The 14,793-nt window shown below is 38.2% G+C and overlaps 1 protein-coding gene and 1 long non-coding RNA gene across 9 annotated transcripts in view; one reads left to right on the plus strand and one right to left on the minus strand.

Moving 5' to 3' along the window:
- The window catches only part of LOC144341512 (uncharacterized), a 21,712-nt gene extending 19,474 nt beyond the window's left edge, over positions 1-2,238 (minus strand). Inside the window, exon 1 of the long non-coding RNA XR_013418481.1 lies at positions 2,070-2,238. This is a non-coding gene — a long non-coding RNA (uncharacterized LOC144341512). The remainder of the gene's footprint in view (positions 1-2,069) is intronic.
- The window catches only part of FER (FER tyrosine kinase), a 445,427-nt gene extending 435,644 nt beyond the window's left edge, over positions 1-9,783 (plus strand). For 4 of the 8 annotated variants that reach the window (XR_013418480.1, XR_013418479.1, XM_015140536.3 and 1 more), the window contains one exon: positions 487-9,783. Coding sequence is in view for 5 of the 8 variants with exons in the window: in XM_015140536.3 (XP_014996022.1) it covers positions 487-629 (143 nt within the window). In the remaining 3 variants the exon portion in view is untranslated. The remainder of the gene's footprint in view (positions 1-486) is intronic. The other 4 variants (XR_013418478.1, XM_078005093.1, XM_028849629.2 and 1 more) reach the window with 1 other exon arrangement.
- Positions 9,784-14,793: the final 5,010 nt, after the last annotated feature.

Consider the following 14,793-nt stretch of genomic DNA (forward strand, 5'->3'; position numbering starts at 1 on the left):
TCTCTTACCTCTCACACACTACCCAATGCACTGCTGAAATACTGCCAACCAACAGACTGTAAAAGAATATGACTCATATTCATTTTTATTTCCCTATTGAATTCACATTTACAAAATCCTCATCTTCTCTTCATCTTGAAAAACATAGGTTGTAGAGATGATTTTTTAAAACTGCACACGGCATCTAATTCTGAAAGTGAATACTTAGAGCAACTAAACTATGCATTTGTATGTATCTTACATCAGACTTTCTGAGAAATGAACAAATAAAAAATGTTCTTTGAATTAGAAGTCTACAACTCTGTAATATTGAATTCTGCATCACCTGTAGAAAATAAAAAATCAGCTTCCCCAGAAATGGATGTTTCGTTTCCATATAACTACAGCATAAGGTACTAAAAGTTAATAACTGCATAATGCCCTGTGTGAACATGTGTATCTTATCTCCATTCTAAATTCTCTGTTCTCCTTCTCTTGGGTCTTCAGGATACCGGATGTCAGCTCCCCAGAACTGTCCAGAGGATATTTTTAAAATCATGATGAAGTGTTGGGATTATAAACCTGAAAATCGCCCTAAGTTCAGTGAACTTCACAAAGAGCTCACTATCATCAAGAAAAAACTCACATAGTGACAGGATGGCGCCAAACCCAGCCTTCAGGACTCTGTCCTCCAGCAGAGTAACGTTATTGTCCTCATTAACAATGAATTTATACCACATTACCTTCGACAGTCTTCTACCATTTTTTTTTATTAACTGGGTGTTTTAAAAGTATGTTCCACTTGTAAAAAGTCAAACGCAAATTTGTTAAAGAAATAGGCAGTCCTACCAAGGGCTTTCTTAGCTAACCATAGCAATCCTACCATTTCAGGCCATTGCAAATGGAAAAGCACAGGCTTCTAAGTGTGTGAAGGATAAAAGATTTATCCTTTTCACACCTTGTTTCTACTTCAGGCACAGTTTGTGGGCTGCCATCCTATGCCACAGACCCTACTCAGTTGGTGCTATAAACAGTATTGGTAATGCCATGTTTGCAGTACATATTCCAACCACAGCTGGCTTTCTCCTCTGCCAAAGCAAGATTATATTTGTAAACAGATTTTTATATTGGGAATTATTTGGACCTCCTGAGGTTTTTCTTTTCTTTCTTGCCAGGTATAAGCCCAATGTAAGAATCATCATGCTCCTACATTATTCGTAAGGTTGTCATTTTCCTCCTCCTTTGGGCATCAGAAAACAATGCACATAGGCCGGGCACTGTGGCTCACGCCTGTAATCCCCGAATGCCTGGGATTACAGGCGTGAGCCACAGTGCCCAGCCCCCTCCCTACTTTGGGAGGCCGAGGTGGGCGGATCACCTGAGGTCAGGAGTTCAAGACCAGCCTGGCTTACATGGTGAAACCCTGTCTCTACTAAAAAAAAACACACACACACCACAATGCATGAAACATCGTTAAAGTTAGAGTTGAGGCAGTTGCCTTTCAAGGATGTTATAGAGAATTGTGAAGCAAGAAACAGGTTTGAACAGGAGGGTGGGCTGGAGAAAAGAGCAGCTAGAATGATTATCAAAAGTAAAGTAAAAATATAAAACCACCTTATCAGAGTTACGCCTTTATAAACACACATTCACATATTCTATTCTAAAAACACATAATACGTATTCTATTTTATGGTCTAAATTTACCAAAAAGCTCCTGAGAAAAGTTTCAGGAATTCATAGAGTCCTCTTAATGGCAACAAAAATTTTGAGAGAAACTGCAAAGCACAAATCCACAGAAATAACAGCATACTTTCGGTTAAGCATCTTCACCTTAGAGGGGGCATTCCAAAATGTAATTTCCTTTATTTCTACCAGTTTTTAGAGCTGTCAGAATTTCATGATTCTAGTTCACCAATACATTCACGTGTGTGCATGTGCACACACACACTACCAAGGTGCAAGACAGATGTGAATGAAGTAGACAGTCTAGAAGTCAGGTGAATATTAATGAGAAAGATGACATAGGGACAGCCCTCCCATTTCTACTTCCACCTTCATTGACCCTTATACTGCCCCCTGGACATTCTTACCATTAGCTGGCAGGTATGCGAGCGTAGTGCTGAAGATGTCTCATGTGGATAAAATCTAACTCAGTTAAAAGTAGGATTCTGTATCTTAACTCTTATCTAGGGAACTAACTGCACGATCTGTATATAGTCGCCTCTCAGGATAATACATATATAGAAGATGGTCATGCTCAGGGCTAAATATGTTCTGGAAGCCTTTTATAAGTTCTCAGGCCTGTGTTCTGGTAAACATCACCTTAGTGATTATTTGGTCTGCATTCATTGGAAGAGCTTAGGGATAGAAAATTCCTCCTGCCCTCTCCAGCTGTTTGCTGCCTGTACCATCGCACAGAACTCACACCAGTACTTTAAATTTAGATTATGAAAGATAATACTGAAGAGAAAAGTGACTTGTATCTGTCATTTCAGTCTCCTTGCAAATTTCATACATACTTAATGATTAGTACATTCAGACTAAAGGGAACTTTTTTTTTGATGGCACATACTATGGTAAATCAAAGCACAGACTCAGAAGTGCTTACCAGCCTTCAAAAGTAAGAGTAAAATGGGATATTCCTACCTTTTTTTTTTTTTTTTTTTTAGTATTTCTAAGTGAATCTCTATAATATTCTTTGTCTGTTTAAAGAAAACAGCCTCCCATCACATAGTGGCTTCATGCTAAGCTCCTAGCAAGAAGAGAAAATGATGTTTTTGGCTTTAGTTTTATGAACAAGATCAAAAGCTTAATCCTGGCATTCTGGTGTAAAGAAGGAACACAGCATTGATATTTCACTCATCTAGTCTGTTACAATTTGCAGTTCACATCATTACTCTGTGCTTAAATTTAAAAGGCTTTTCAAAACATCGTGACATGTGTAGCATTTAAATTCCATTTTATTCTTTGTCCTAAAGCAGGCAGTGGTATAGTTCAAGATTAATAACTTATTGGGAGTCTCTCAGTCATATAGAATATTAAATTTAATATAGCCACATGCAGTAAGAAAAACTAATGCAAACAATTTTTCACTGTTAATTTTGTTGTGCTTGAAGCATAATTTATTCATCCCTTCTGTCACTGGTAATTATTGGAATTATGTGCTTTAGGAGGCTAATCCATGCCGAAGAAGCACACACATACTGTTCAGAATGTGCAAGTTGATGTAGGGAAAGGAAGCTTCAGAAATGTACAAAATCCTGTGATTTGTTTAGTAAGAAAAGAGTTGTAACCAAAATTTCTTCTGGTCTGGATGTAATTAGTCCAGTCACAAATCTTTGTGTTAATGGATTGTTCAAGAGTTATATCTCACTACTGCATAGTTCCTCTCCTAAGTCCTTAAACTTATTAAAATAAGGGGAGGTAAACAAGCAGTCTGTCTCTCGCTGGTGTCTTCCCACCTTGAATCACAAACGGGCCTTTATGAGAAAGTTTAGGTTGTCCATCATTTTACAAGGAAAGACATCTTTCACTGTTAAATTAACATTTATTACCAACATGTGAAACCTAAAATTAATTTTGTATCCCATGTAATCTAAGGCCAAAGCCAACATATTCTTTCTCTTCCGGGAAAATAAAATGGACAGGTTTTATTTAAACTTTCAGAAACTGAAGCTTTATTCCGCCCATCCTGCCAGGAGACCACCAGTGAAAGATCTCATGTTTCTCTTTTATCTCCCAAATGTAATGTGGGCAATAAAATTCTCCTTCCACAACTCACTGTTTTATTACAAATACAATATTACTGAAACATCTTATTAGCAGATAAGTGTAGACCAGGAGCCTAATTGTTTTGGGTATTTTCAGTGCACATTTCACAATTGTTTTTCATTTTAGGATTATTTTGAGAAGAAAACAAAATATTTTGTCATTGAAATAGTTTTAATTTCCTTTAAACCATAATTTGGTTTTTGTATCTATATTATATTCAATTCAGTTTTCCCATATAACTTTTCTGAAGATTGGCTAGTACCACAAAATAACTATGGCTTCACAATACTAGTGTTAGATTATGTCAAGAAGAAAGTGTTTTATTTACAACATATGCTACCCACTGAGGACCTTGTAGTGGGATAAACAAAAATTAAAATGCAACAATCCAGATAAATTATAAGGTAACAGTACAAATATCTGAATCATAAGTCACAGTTGTTCAGGGTTATTTCAGTCACACCACTTTATAATTAATTCTTGTGAGTCATCAGATGGAAGAATGTACCTGAAAACCTTACTTAGCACACTCTGTGTACACTGTTTAATGGCCATGCATCTTTTCAAGATTGATATTTTCTGAAAAAGGGTTGTTTGCCTCAGCCCTCTTCTTTTTACATATACTCCCTTTATCATTGATATTTTAGATGTTTCTTATCAACAGAATTGGCTGCCTGTGGTTAGTGCTATGAGTCCTGGCAAGACTTGCTTTTGCATTTCAGAAGCCAGACCCTCCTACAAAACAGAACAGTGCAAAATAAGCAGCAGAGAGACAGACAATTGGAAAAGACATGTTTTCTTTAGGTATTAATATCTTAATTAAATGGAATCAGATTTTATATGAAAATGAGTTTATATTACATTTCCATTATACTGTTAAGTTAATGTGAAAGATTACCATCAAAATAGTGTTACTTCTTTTATGACTCTGAATTGCTTATACATATCAGAATGTTCATTAAATGTTTTAATTTCATTTATTTTCCTATGTTTTGATTAGTTTCACATCAAGTCTGAATACTGTATATTTTGGAAGAATCCAAAACCACATATGAAGATACTCTGATTTTAAAAGTCAGGATTTCATGTACCAAGAATGACCTACTTGAAGGAGATTTTGCTACACTCTTGGAGTCCCCAAAATTCCCCTTTTAAAAAAATGCTGTCCTCTAGAAGGTGTATAAACTATACCTTAGTCATAATTCAATTTAATGAAATAGTACCCCATTAAAAACCATCCTCCTGCCTCATACCAATTCAGAGATTAAATGCTGAACTTTTAGTGTAGGCATTAGGAATCACTTAGCCACCTAATAAGGACTAAGATTCTTGGGTCGCAGAAAAATCCTGATGTGCTAGATTCTTAGTCACTTTAAACTGCATAGAAGTAATGAGCATAGGCTTCAGTATATTTAATAAGGTGCTGAGGCAGCAGATTCAAATGCAAAAGAGGGAGGAACCAGTTATTCCAAGGCAGGATGATGCACCCCCACACAGAGTGTGGAAAAATTAAAGTGAAACAAAGATTTGGACAATGGCATTAGGAAGCCTAAGGAGAACATGCTACGAGGCCAGATCCTGTCCTGTGCAAGATAAAAAAGATCAGCAGAACTAAAGCAAAAGCAGTCATCTCCAGTGTATGGGCCTTAGCAAGAGTAAACCAAATACCTCTCATTGTGTTAGAAGCTGTGTTATATTCCCAGCTCAGAGATGATTGTGTGCTGTGCAGTGCTTATACTCATTATTTTCCCAACTAATGCATTTGGTCATATGTATTCCAGTTTTTCAAAGACACTACCCAAAGCCTCTTTACATTTGCATTGGTTATATTTAATATTTCTTAAGCTAAGATCACTGATTATCCACACATCATTAGAAATCTTTGGTTACAGTGAAGCTAAAGTCTCCGAAATGAGACTACACTTAGATCAGCCCTATTTCACCTTTGGACTAACGTTGACTAAATGGCTCCTGGAGTTATCCACAGAGGGAGCTTACTATGATGAGAGCTACTGTGGGGAAACATAGTATTCAACAGAGAAATGGAAGAATACAAGTAGCAATGCTCCTTGTCTTCAATAACATTTGAGGGAAAGGAATCTAGAAACCCTAAAGCTAGTCATGGTGCCTAAGGTAAGACACAAAAAGAGACATCCAGAAAGGAAGGTTGAAAGGAAATGAAGGGCAGTAACAAAGCACCAATGTAAAATGACCCAAAGCCAACAATAAAGGCAATAACAATAAGGGAAACTAACCCTCCCAAAGGGTTTGAGGAGCTTCCTGCTGTGTGTCCTTAAACAGTGCATGCCTCTTAAGTCTCTACAACACTTGTTTCAAGGGCATCAAATTGGACATTGGTTTAATTTTTCCTATGCTCCCTATAATCTCGGGAGGTAACCATTGTTTAACCAGAATTACCCTTGCTCTGTTTTTCTGTGAGGCCTCAGACATAACGGTGGTTCAGCCCTCTCCCTAAGCAGTAGCAAGCCGAGTAATGGCACACGTATGTCTAGGATAGCCAGCATTCAGGAAAATTGCTGTGAACCTCCTGTTTTTTATTTTAGTAAAGAAAAAAAATGTCTTTCAGGTTTGTGACATGAAGACAGATTTAGCTTCCCTCTTGTCAGCAAATTTGTAAGAACCTGAAAACAACTGAACATTTGGAATTCACTCTAAGAGATACAAATCCTGAATTTCTAACTATCTTCTCAAATATTACTGAGGCAATTATTATTGAGGCCAGCAAGATGCAAGTGTTCTGCAAAGTAATAAACTGTTCTAAGTGATAGTGTTGATGCTGGAAGTGGAATGTTATGTTTCCCCTCAGCTGTATTCATTCAGAAAGTTTTTCTTGAACATCTACCATATGAGGTGCAGAGAATACTACCAGGTGCTAGGTTTTCCCGTATTTGACTTCTGATTACTATTTCCTTTTCTCATCTTTCACTTTTCAAGATTTTGCTTTACCAAAATAGTAAAGCCTTTATCATCCGCTTATATTGAATAATGCTGTAATTGGCCTCAACCAAAGAGTTTCTCCTCAGGTGCTTCGGGGCCTCTACCCTTCTAAGGAACTCCCAGGCACCTACTTAACAAGGCCAGCTACACACTCAGTATATGAGAAGCCCCATGATAGGTGCAGGTTAGAATTCAAAGACTGGTTGGAGTCCTAGATGTGGCGACAGGATGATCAGGTGGCACTTGTTAGATGGGTAACGCTATCGGTAGAAGCTCCTGAGAGATTTCCTAACGCAGCAAGATTTCTGTGAGTGGAGGTATCCTGGAGGCAGCCTATTGACCAAGTAAGCTGATCAGGTGGCCTCCTCTACCCACCAAAGAAATGTGTAAACACTACCAATAATTGCTTTATCTGAAACTCCTGGAGATACTCAGTTCTTCCATCCCACTGTTCTATTGCCAATACCTTTTGTTGTTTTCTTCACACTCCTCTTGTCAGCAAATGTCTGAAAGTATTTCAATTGTGTAATGTTAAAGGGTTTTTTCCAAGGCTTCAGAAAAGAGGGCAACAAATATGAAGCCTTAAGTTCAAAATAAGCCATTCTACCTAGATATACAGACCCCAGAGCACCATTGCATGAAAATAATCTGTACCCTGCAGTTCCCCAAAACAGTATTCATCCTGAAAAGCCAAACACCACACCTATTTTCCTATTTGCTAAGAATCAGAATAAGCACATTCTAAATAGTATCCAAACCAGATTCTAAAATGACATAGTAAGAAGCCAGATTCAAACTGTAACCAAAGTAGACAATAGAAATATCACTTTACCCCATTGTCATCAGTTAGAACACCCTTGCAAAAACTGTAACCACTTAAGCAATTCATCTGATCCCAGAAGATCAGACCTTCTTTTGAAAGCGTAGGACAGAGATCAATGGGAAATGTCAGCGTTCTGAGCAACACAGGATAAATCTAAGAGGGCCTTTAAAAATAAATCTCAATTCATACATTGGAGCAGCAAAAAACTGAGCAGGAGAGAAAACTGAGAGTCCAAAGTCATTTTTCATATAGCTCTTGTCAAATAGTATAACCTTTGGGTCTTCTTTGAGTTGCCCGGATAATATTCAAGAAACAACTAAATGCCCCCCATTTGGGGAGGGGGGGTTCAGATCTCTAACCTGGATTCAAAGCCTTAGAGGCTGAGAGGGAATCTGGAATCTGGTATTACTGATATCCTAGGTAAAAGAACCGGCCTGGCAGTCTTTCCCAGCTCACCAGTCCGTGCTTTTATTTTTAAACCCAAAAGAAAGAAAGAAACACACCCTTTTATGTAGGAATTTCCCTTTTACAAATAATTTGACTTGGTAGAAATAAACTTGCCTGCCTGCTCTTAAATGCCAGACTGTTGCAAGCAAATGCAGAGGGAAAGGTGCCCAGAGCCATGCTTGATGGGACTTTGAATATTTTCTCCTTACCTAAAGTACGTTGCTTGTATTTAGACTATAAGACGCTACAGAGGTCTATCTCATGCCATGCCAGTGTGAACTGCTTTGCTCCAGTAACAATCAGAAGACCAGTCAAACAGAAGAGAACTTGTCATAATTCCACCTTAGATTCTAGACCTCTCGTACCTACAGTGTACAGTATACAGAATATGTACATGTTCCAATGGAATTCACTATTTTTGGCTTTAGTGTCAAAGAGATTGGTTCTACAAGGTTCGTCTGATTTCCCATAACAAGTAAATTTTATAATCCTATGACTCTAAATTCAATCCCCAATATAGATTCTAAGCATCAAATCAAAATCAAAGATAAAGGGGAACTGGTCGAGAGGGGTCTCAGTTATTTCAAATCCATGACCAAAGTGGCCAAAGACATGAAACTCTTACACCTGCTGAGCATTTCACTTGACTATACAAAATGTCAGCTACCCAGTTCTGTCCTGTGATGTGATCAGACTGTCAGTGTGGACCAGTGGCCAGGAGCATATTTATGGGCCATTTCTGTTCATCATTCTTTACAGAGCACTGAGGTTTCCCACTGAAACAGTTTCTTTAGTCAGATGCCTATAGATTTTACATAAATTTACATTTAAATGTATTAAGTTAGATGGCCTAATTGAGCATCCGAATGGGGGTTGGTGGTGGTGCAGATTCTGCTGGCTTTATGTTATGGTTTTGTTTTTTTTTCTTGGTTTTGTCTAGCTGCTTCTGGCAAGGGCCCTAAAAGATTGGAACACTATATAAAGTCGTAGACATAGAACCATATGGGAAAGCCCAGAGGAAAAACGTGGAAGAATAAAATCAGGCTGTCAACGTGCCAGCAACAGCCCTGACTTCTTCCAGAACCCAAGCAAACTGAAAGCCAGGACAAAATGTACAAATGGTGCCCATGCCATTTGACTGTGGGTGACCCGCTAGGCTAGGGCTCTCATAGTGACTGGTTGTGGAAATATGATTTTTCTAAGTTCCTCCCTTTTCCCTTTGATAGATGCGTTTGAGATAATGGAGTAGGAGTGAGGCCCTAAGGCACTTCTGGTCAAGACATTCCACCTGCAAGCAGCATTTTGAGCAAAGCACTGCTGTGGTTTGCCAATTTATGGTCCATTTAATGTCAGGCTAAAGCACCTTTAATCATTTTTGTTGTTTTAAGATAATATATTTGTGAAGTGGATAAACACTGGAAATAGGGTGCTTCTTCTGGAAAGTTCAGTGGAAAACACAAGGCTTTGGCGGGTTTATCTGGCTTTATAAACAAGTCTGAAAAATGGATGAAAGCTAAATATATAAAGCAGTTGGTTGTCTATCTTTTATCATTTTAACTCAGATCTGTATTTAACACTTATTTATTTGTTAGTTTTTACATTCAAAAGAATACACTTTGAACTTTGGCTAACATTGTAGGATATTTTTAAATTGTTTCTACGTTTTTAAAGCATGATTTCATCTTTTTGTAAACTTAGATCATTTTTGAATTGCCTTTTCTTTTCCAATAGACCAATTACCACTCATGTGTCTGCAGAACCTCTTTATTGTATTCTTATAATAAATGTAAAATATTTGTAGCAAACTGCCTTGTCTTATTTAATCTTTCCATCATGTTTATATTTCTCTTCCTTGTCCATATAAATATGCTCCAAGTGGAAGAAAAGGCAGGCAAGATTTCCATGGTAACTGGCCTCCGAGGGATGTAACAGTGCATAAAAATTATTAGCTTTCAGTTTCTCTGCAATTAAGCTTATGAGTTCTGATGATAATGGGTGTGTGTTGTTTACAGTCCAATCACTGCTTCCTGTTTAGAAATCAAAACTGTAATGTAGCTCAAGTCCCGGTTCTCTGGGTGGATTGGCTGTTTGCCTGGATTTGTGTGTTTTACTTTTGGGATTTTTTGTGTGTTTTTTTTTTCCTTTTCATAACAAGATTTGACATAACACAAGGAGTTGAGGGAGAAAGATGGCTGAGAGCTGTTTGGAAACAGAGGCTGAAACCTGCTACCCTAGAGCAGTTCAGATGTGTATCCTTGCCCGTCCCGTACAGGACTGAGCTGGTCACAGAGCCATCGCCCAACTTCTAGGTACCCTTCAGTCAGCAAATCAGTAACCTTCCTGAAACTGCCAGCTGTTGTTTACATGGATTTTGGGCAACACACACTTCCCTTGCATTAAAGCAAGCCCCCTCCTCATCCCTGAGCTTGGATTAGAAGAGTCAACCTCCACCGCTTCTCAAAAACACATGTGTTTACTGTTTGAGGGGTAGGCCACAAGCTGCTTAGGACAGACAAAGTGAATCCATACAATCCTCTTGACCCTCCTGCTTCCACAGCACCCTACCCAGAGCTGTGTGCTTCTGGGCCCTTGGTGAATTCATTTTCACCATAGCTCTTAATTGTCTGTCTGGAGTTGCATCCTCTGCTCCAGCAGGTTTGATATCTGGCACAGTCTCCTAGACAACATGTGCTTTCACTGACTTCAATTAATTAGGACCAGGTGCATTCATCACCAAAGAAGGTTGGCTATCAGACTGAAATCCCATTCCCCAAGATGAATGAATAGCATCTCTGAAATCCTGGAGTTCTTTTGGTGTTTGAAGTCCTACACTTCGTTTCACACTCCCCCTTCTAGCCGATTTCTTCAGGCAAATGGTGATACTGCTTGTTTAAAAAAAACAACACACACACACACACACACATACATACATACATGTAAGAACTAGCTTCTATTAACAGCATCAATGGTTGCCCCTTCAATTAAAAACTGAGTCTAAATGAAACGCTTTTTCAAACTCCCCAAATGTGGTGGTCGGTGTGAACTGGCCCACACACTTAGGTCGAACTTGTGATTATGCCCAAGGCTGATGGTACTGGGTTCCAAAGCTGTCTAGCGTTGAAACGAGTACCAAGCTGGGAGGTGGGAAACTCAGGATCTCATTCCTGGTTGGACTCTCACTACTTTGTAAACTCCGATTGGATCCTTTCTCCCAAGGCTGACACTTGAAGGACAGAAAGAACAGCCTGAGAGTATTCACTAAAGCAGAGTCCATTCTCCCTAGGAAAGTGTCACTGTAATTCCTGCTACCCAGCTCTCCAGGACACCCTTAGTTTTTTCCATTCCCAAACCTCATTCTCTAGCCTCCCCATTGACTTTGGAGCCCATGACAGCCTTGTAGCAAATTCCTTTTTTTTTTTTTTAAACCTGAGTCATCCATAGTTCATTTCTTTTTCCTGCAGCCAAGGATCCTGACCAATATGACGATCTCTAAGACACCTTCGAGCTTTGAGATTCTGTGATCTCCCAAGGCTGCTTGAGTCACTTCAGATATCCAAACACCAACACTACATGGGGTGGGTTCTGTTGCTTTCCTTACACAACGTGGCTGTTGAAATTCAGGAGTGATGAGAAAAAGGAAAATTCCCTAAAGTTTCCCTCACCTAATTGGCTGCTGATTATCCACACTAAGGTTTTTAATGTTTCCCCAGCTCTGGACTTAAGTAATTCAAAATTATAAATGTTTCTTTTGCAGTCTCCCTGTGGTAACCAGTGGTACCATAGGATAGTTAAATGATAAGGTCAATGGACTAGACATTGTGAGGGGCTAATTGATCTATCACAGCAATATAAATGCCAAAAATTAATAGAAAAACAAATGTCATAGGAAGCTGAGATATTGACAGCCTTAGAAACTCCTCTCTTAAGGCCTCTGTCTCCTAGCTTTCGGCAGGGCTTAGTCTTCTTACTCCACATTCAGAAGGGCCTTTCCCTCTCCTGAAAACAAAAAACTCACAAAATGTTTCCTTCTAAACCTGAGTAAAAGCCAATAAACAAGCCTGTTGATATTTCATCCCAAGCTGATTTCCTAAGTAGCCCCTAGAGTCCTTCCCTCTGCCTGCCACTCACTTCTTGTCCTCCTGCCACATGACAAGGAATGATTCTGACACAGCGATGCAGCACAGCAGGTCTCTGAGGAAGGTACTTAGGATGCATGAGGCTGATGAAAGGAAGTTAGTGGGGCAGGTGAAGGATTTGCTCACTGGTGACCCATCCAGGTTCACAGTCTTACAGCCTGTGAAGAATAGTGAAGACCTTGTCACAGCCAGCCAAAAATGTAAGAAGCCGGCATTTATTTTCTCCTCCAGGATTGCACACTTCATTAGTCTTCCAGGAAATACCAGCGATGGGAACATCTTACCTGTTTTGGCATTACTTTTCATCTCGACCAAGTAACGTGAAGGAGCAGCTGTCTGCTCCAGCCAGGCTAACCCCTAAATTTCTTTTGATGTCAAACTAATACCAGCCGCTCCTCTGTGCAGGTCTAATGCATATAGAAACTTAAAACTAGGAGACCAACTGACTTCCAGCACCATCACTCCTCCTCTTTGCTTCATAGCTCCCTCCCATTCTTCCTTTTCTTCTCTCTCAGACACACCCTTTCTCCTGGTCTGAAATGAATCCTCTATCAGTATATGCCACAGTTTCTTACCCCAAAGCAGATGTTCCGTGAATATAATCATTGGTCTATATTGGGAAGACCAGAGATCATTCACAAGATTAAGCATAAGGTAAAAGAGGAGAATTAGAATGAAAATCTAACTGTAAAGAGCAGGGGAAAAAAAGTATCTGGAATTTGTTAATTAATGCAATTAGGCAATAAATGGTACTGGATCTCTTGACAACCAAAACAAACAAGAAGGAATATTTTAGAAAATGAGAAAGGCTAAAAAATGAATTAAGCATTTAACTTAAAAGGTCAGAAAAAAAAGTTATTTTAGGACCTTATGTTTTCTAAGATTGAACGTAAGTCATGGCAATGGTCCTTAGCTGGGAGCCATTCTGTCCCCCAGGGGACATCTGACGACTTGTCACAACTAGGAGTACTACTGGCATCTAGTAGACAGAAGACAGGGACGCCACTTAACATTCTCCAGTGCACAGATCAGACCCTACATCAAAGAATTATCTGACCCAAAATGTCAGTAGTGCCATTACTGAGAACCTTGAGTCATGGGGCCTATCTGAATTTCTATCCAGAAGCAGGGGAAGACTTTAAAGGACAAACTTTAAAGGAACAGGAGAAGATAAAAATCAGAATGTTTTAAAATGTATTTCCCGTAAGTTGGCATATTTGATGTATTGGTTACACAGAGAAACAATCTAGAGGATTAACAAAACCAAGACTTAGTTCTTTAAGGCCATCCTCTGATGAGCTTTACCAAGAAAAAAAAAAAAAAATCATACCAGGAATTAAAAAAAAAAAACAGGTATAAAGAACTACAGAAACAACAGTGATTGAAAAGGTAATAAATGAATACTATGAACTTTATGCTAATAAATTTGAAAACTTAAAAATAATTGACATATTCCTAGGAAAAAATATAGTTTACCAAAGCAAACTCAAGAAGAGATGGACATTCAGAGTAGTTCTATAACCATTAAAGAACTGAAATCAGTAGTCTAAAATCTTCCCACAGCACTTATTTCAGGAAATTCAAGATTTATTTTTATGCATAAAGTTGTACACAAATGTTCATAGAAGCATGCTTCAAAACAGCCAAAAACTTGAAACTACCCAAATGTTCTTCAGTAGGTGAATCATTAACTGTGGCATATCCATGAGATACTACTCAGTAATAAAAAGCAATAAACTATTGATACTCACAAGACGCACCTCAAGAAAACTATGCTAAGAAAAAAAAAGCCAATCTTAAAGGGATAAATACTGCATAATTTATGTAATATTGATGAAATAACAACAGAGATAGAAAACACATTAGCAAATGCCAGGAGCTAGAAATGGGGAAGGGATGAGGGTGGCTATAAATGAGCAACATGAAAGAGTCTTGTGCTGATGGTACAGTTCAGTATTGTAATACAGTGCTGGTTTCACAAGGCTACACATGATAAAACTTCATAGAGCTACATGCACACAAACACATCAATGGGTACATGTATAACCAATGGAATTTAAATAAGCTCTATGGGTTGTACCCATGTCAAATTCTTGGAGGCGGCCAGGAGAAACACATAGATTTCCCTGTGCATTCCTTTGCAGCCTCTTGCAAATATATAATTATTTCAAAGTGAAAAGTTTAAAAAATTATATGAGGAAACAAGAATCTTCCCACAAAAACAATACTAGACCAAGAGGTATAGGATTTGGAGGTGATCCACCATGCTTCCAGGAATGGATAATTCTTGCAAACTCTTCCAGAAAAACGAAAACAAAAGATGACAATGACTCTTCAATCTATCTAAAGAGATAAGTTTGAAAACAAAGTACAAGGAAAATACAAAAAAATTACAAGCCAATCTCAATCATGAATATAGATGAACTTCTCCCAAAGTAAAGGCAAAGTTAACTCAAAATGAATAAAATATATAAAATATCAGTTTTGAATTAGATTTATTCTAAGAATAAAAGGATGATTTTTATGAGTTATTAATATAAATTAGCACATTAACAGAACAAGGAATAAAACACATAAAATTCTGCCAGGCAATCAAAAACCTTAGAAAACTAGGGGAGAAATGTAACTTCTTTAAAATTATAAAAAGATCTACAAAAGTCTACAGCAAACATTGGATAC

The sequence above is a fragment of the Macaca mulatta genome, chromosome 6 (assembly GCF_049350105.2).
Source record: "Macaca mulatta isolate MMU2019108-1 chromosome 6, T2T-MMU8v2.0, whole genome shotgun sequence".
Lineage (NCBI taxonomy): Eukaryota > Metazoa > Chordata > Mammalia > Primates > Cercopithecidae > Macaca > Macaca mulatta.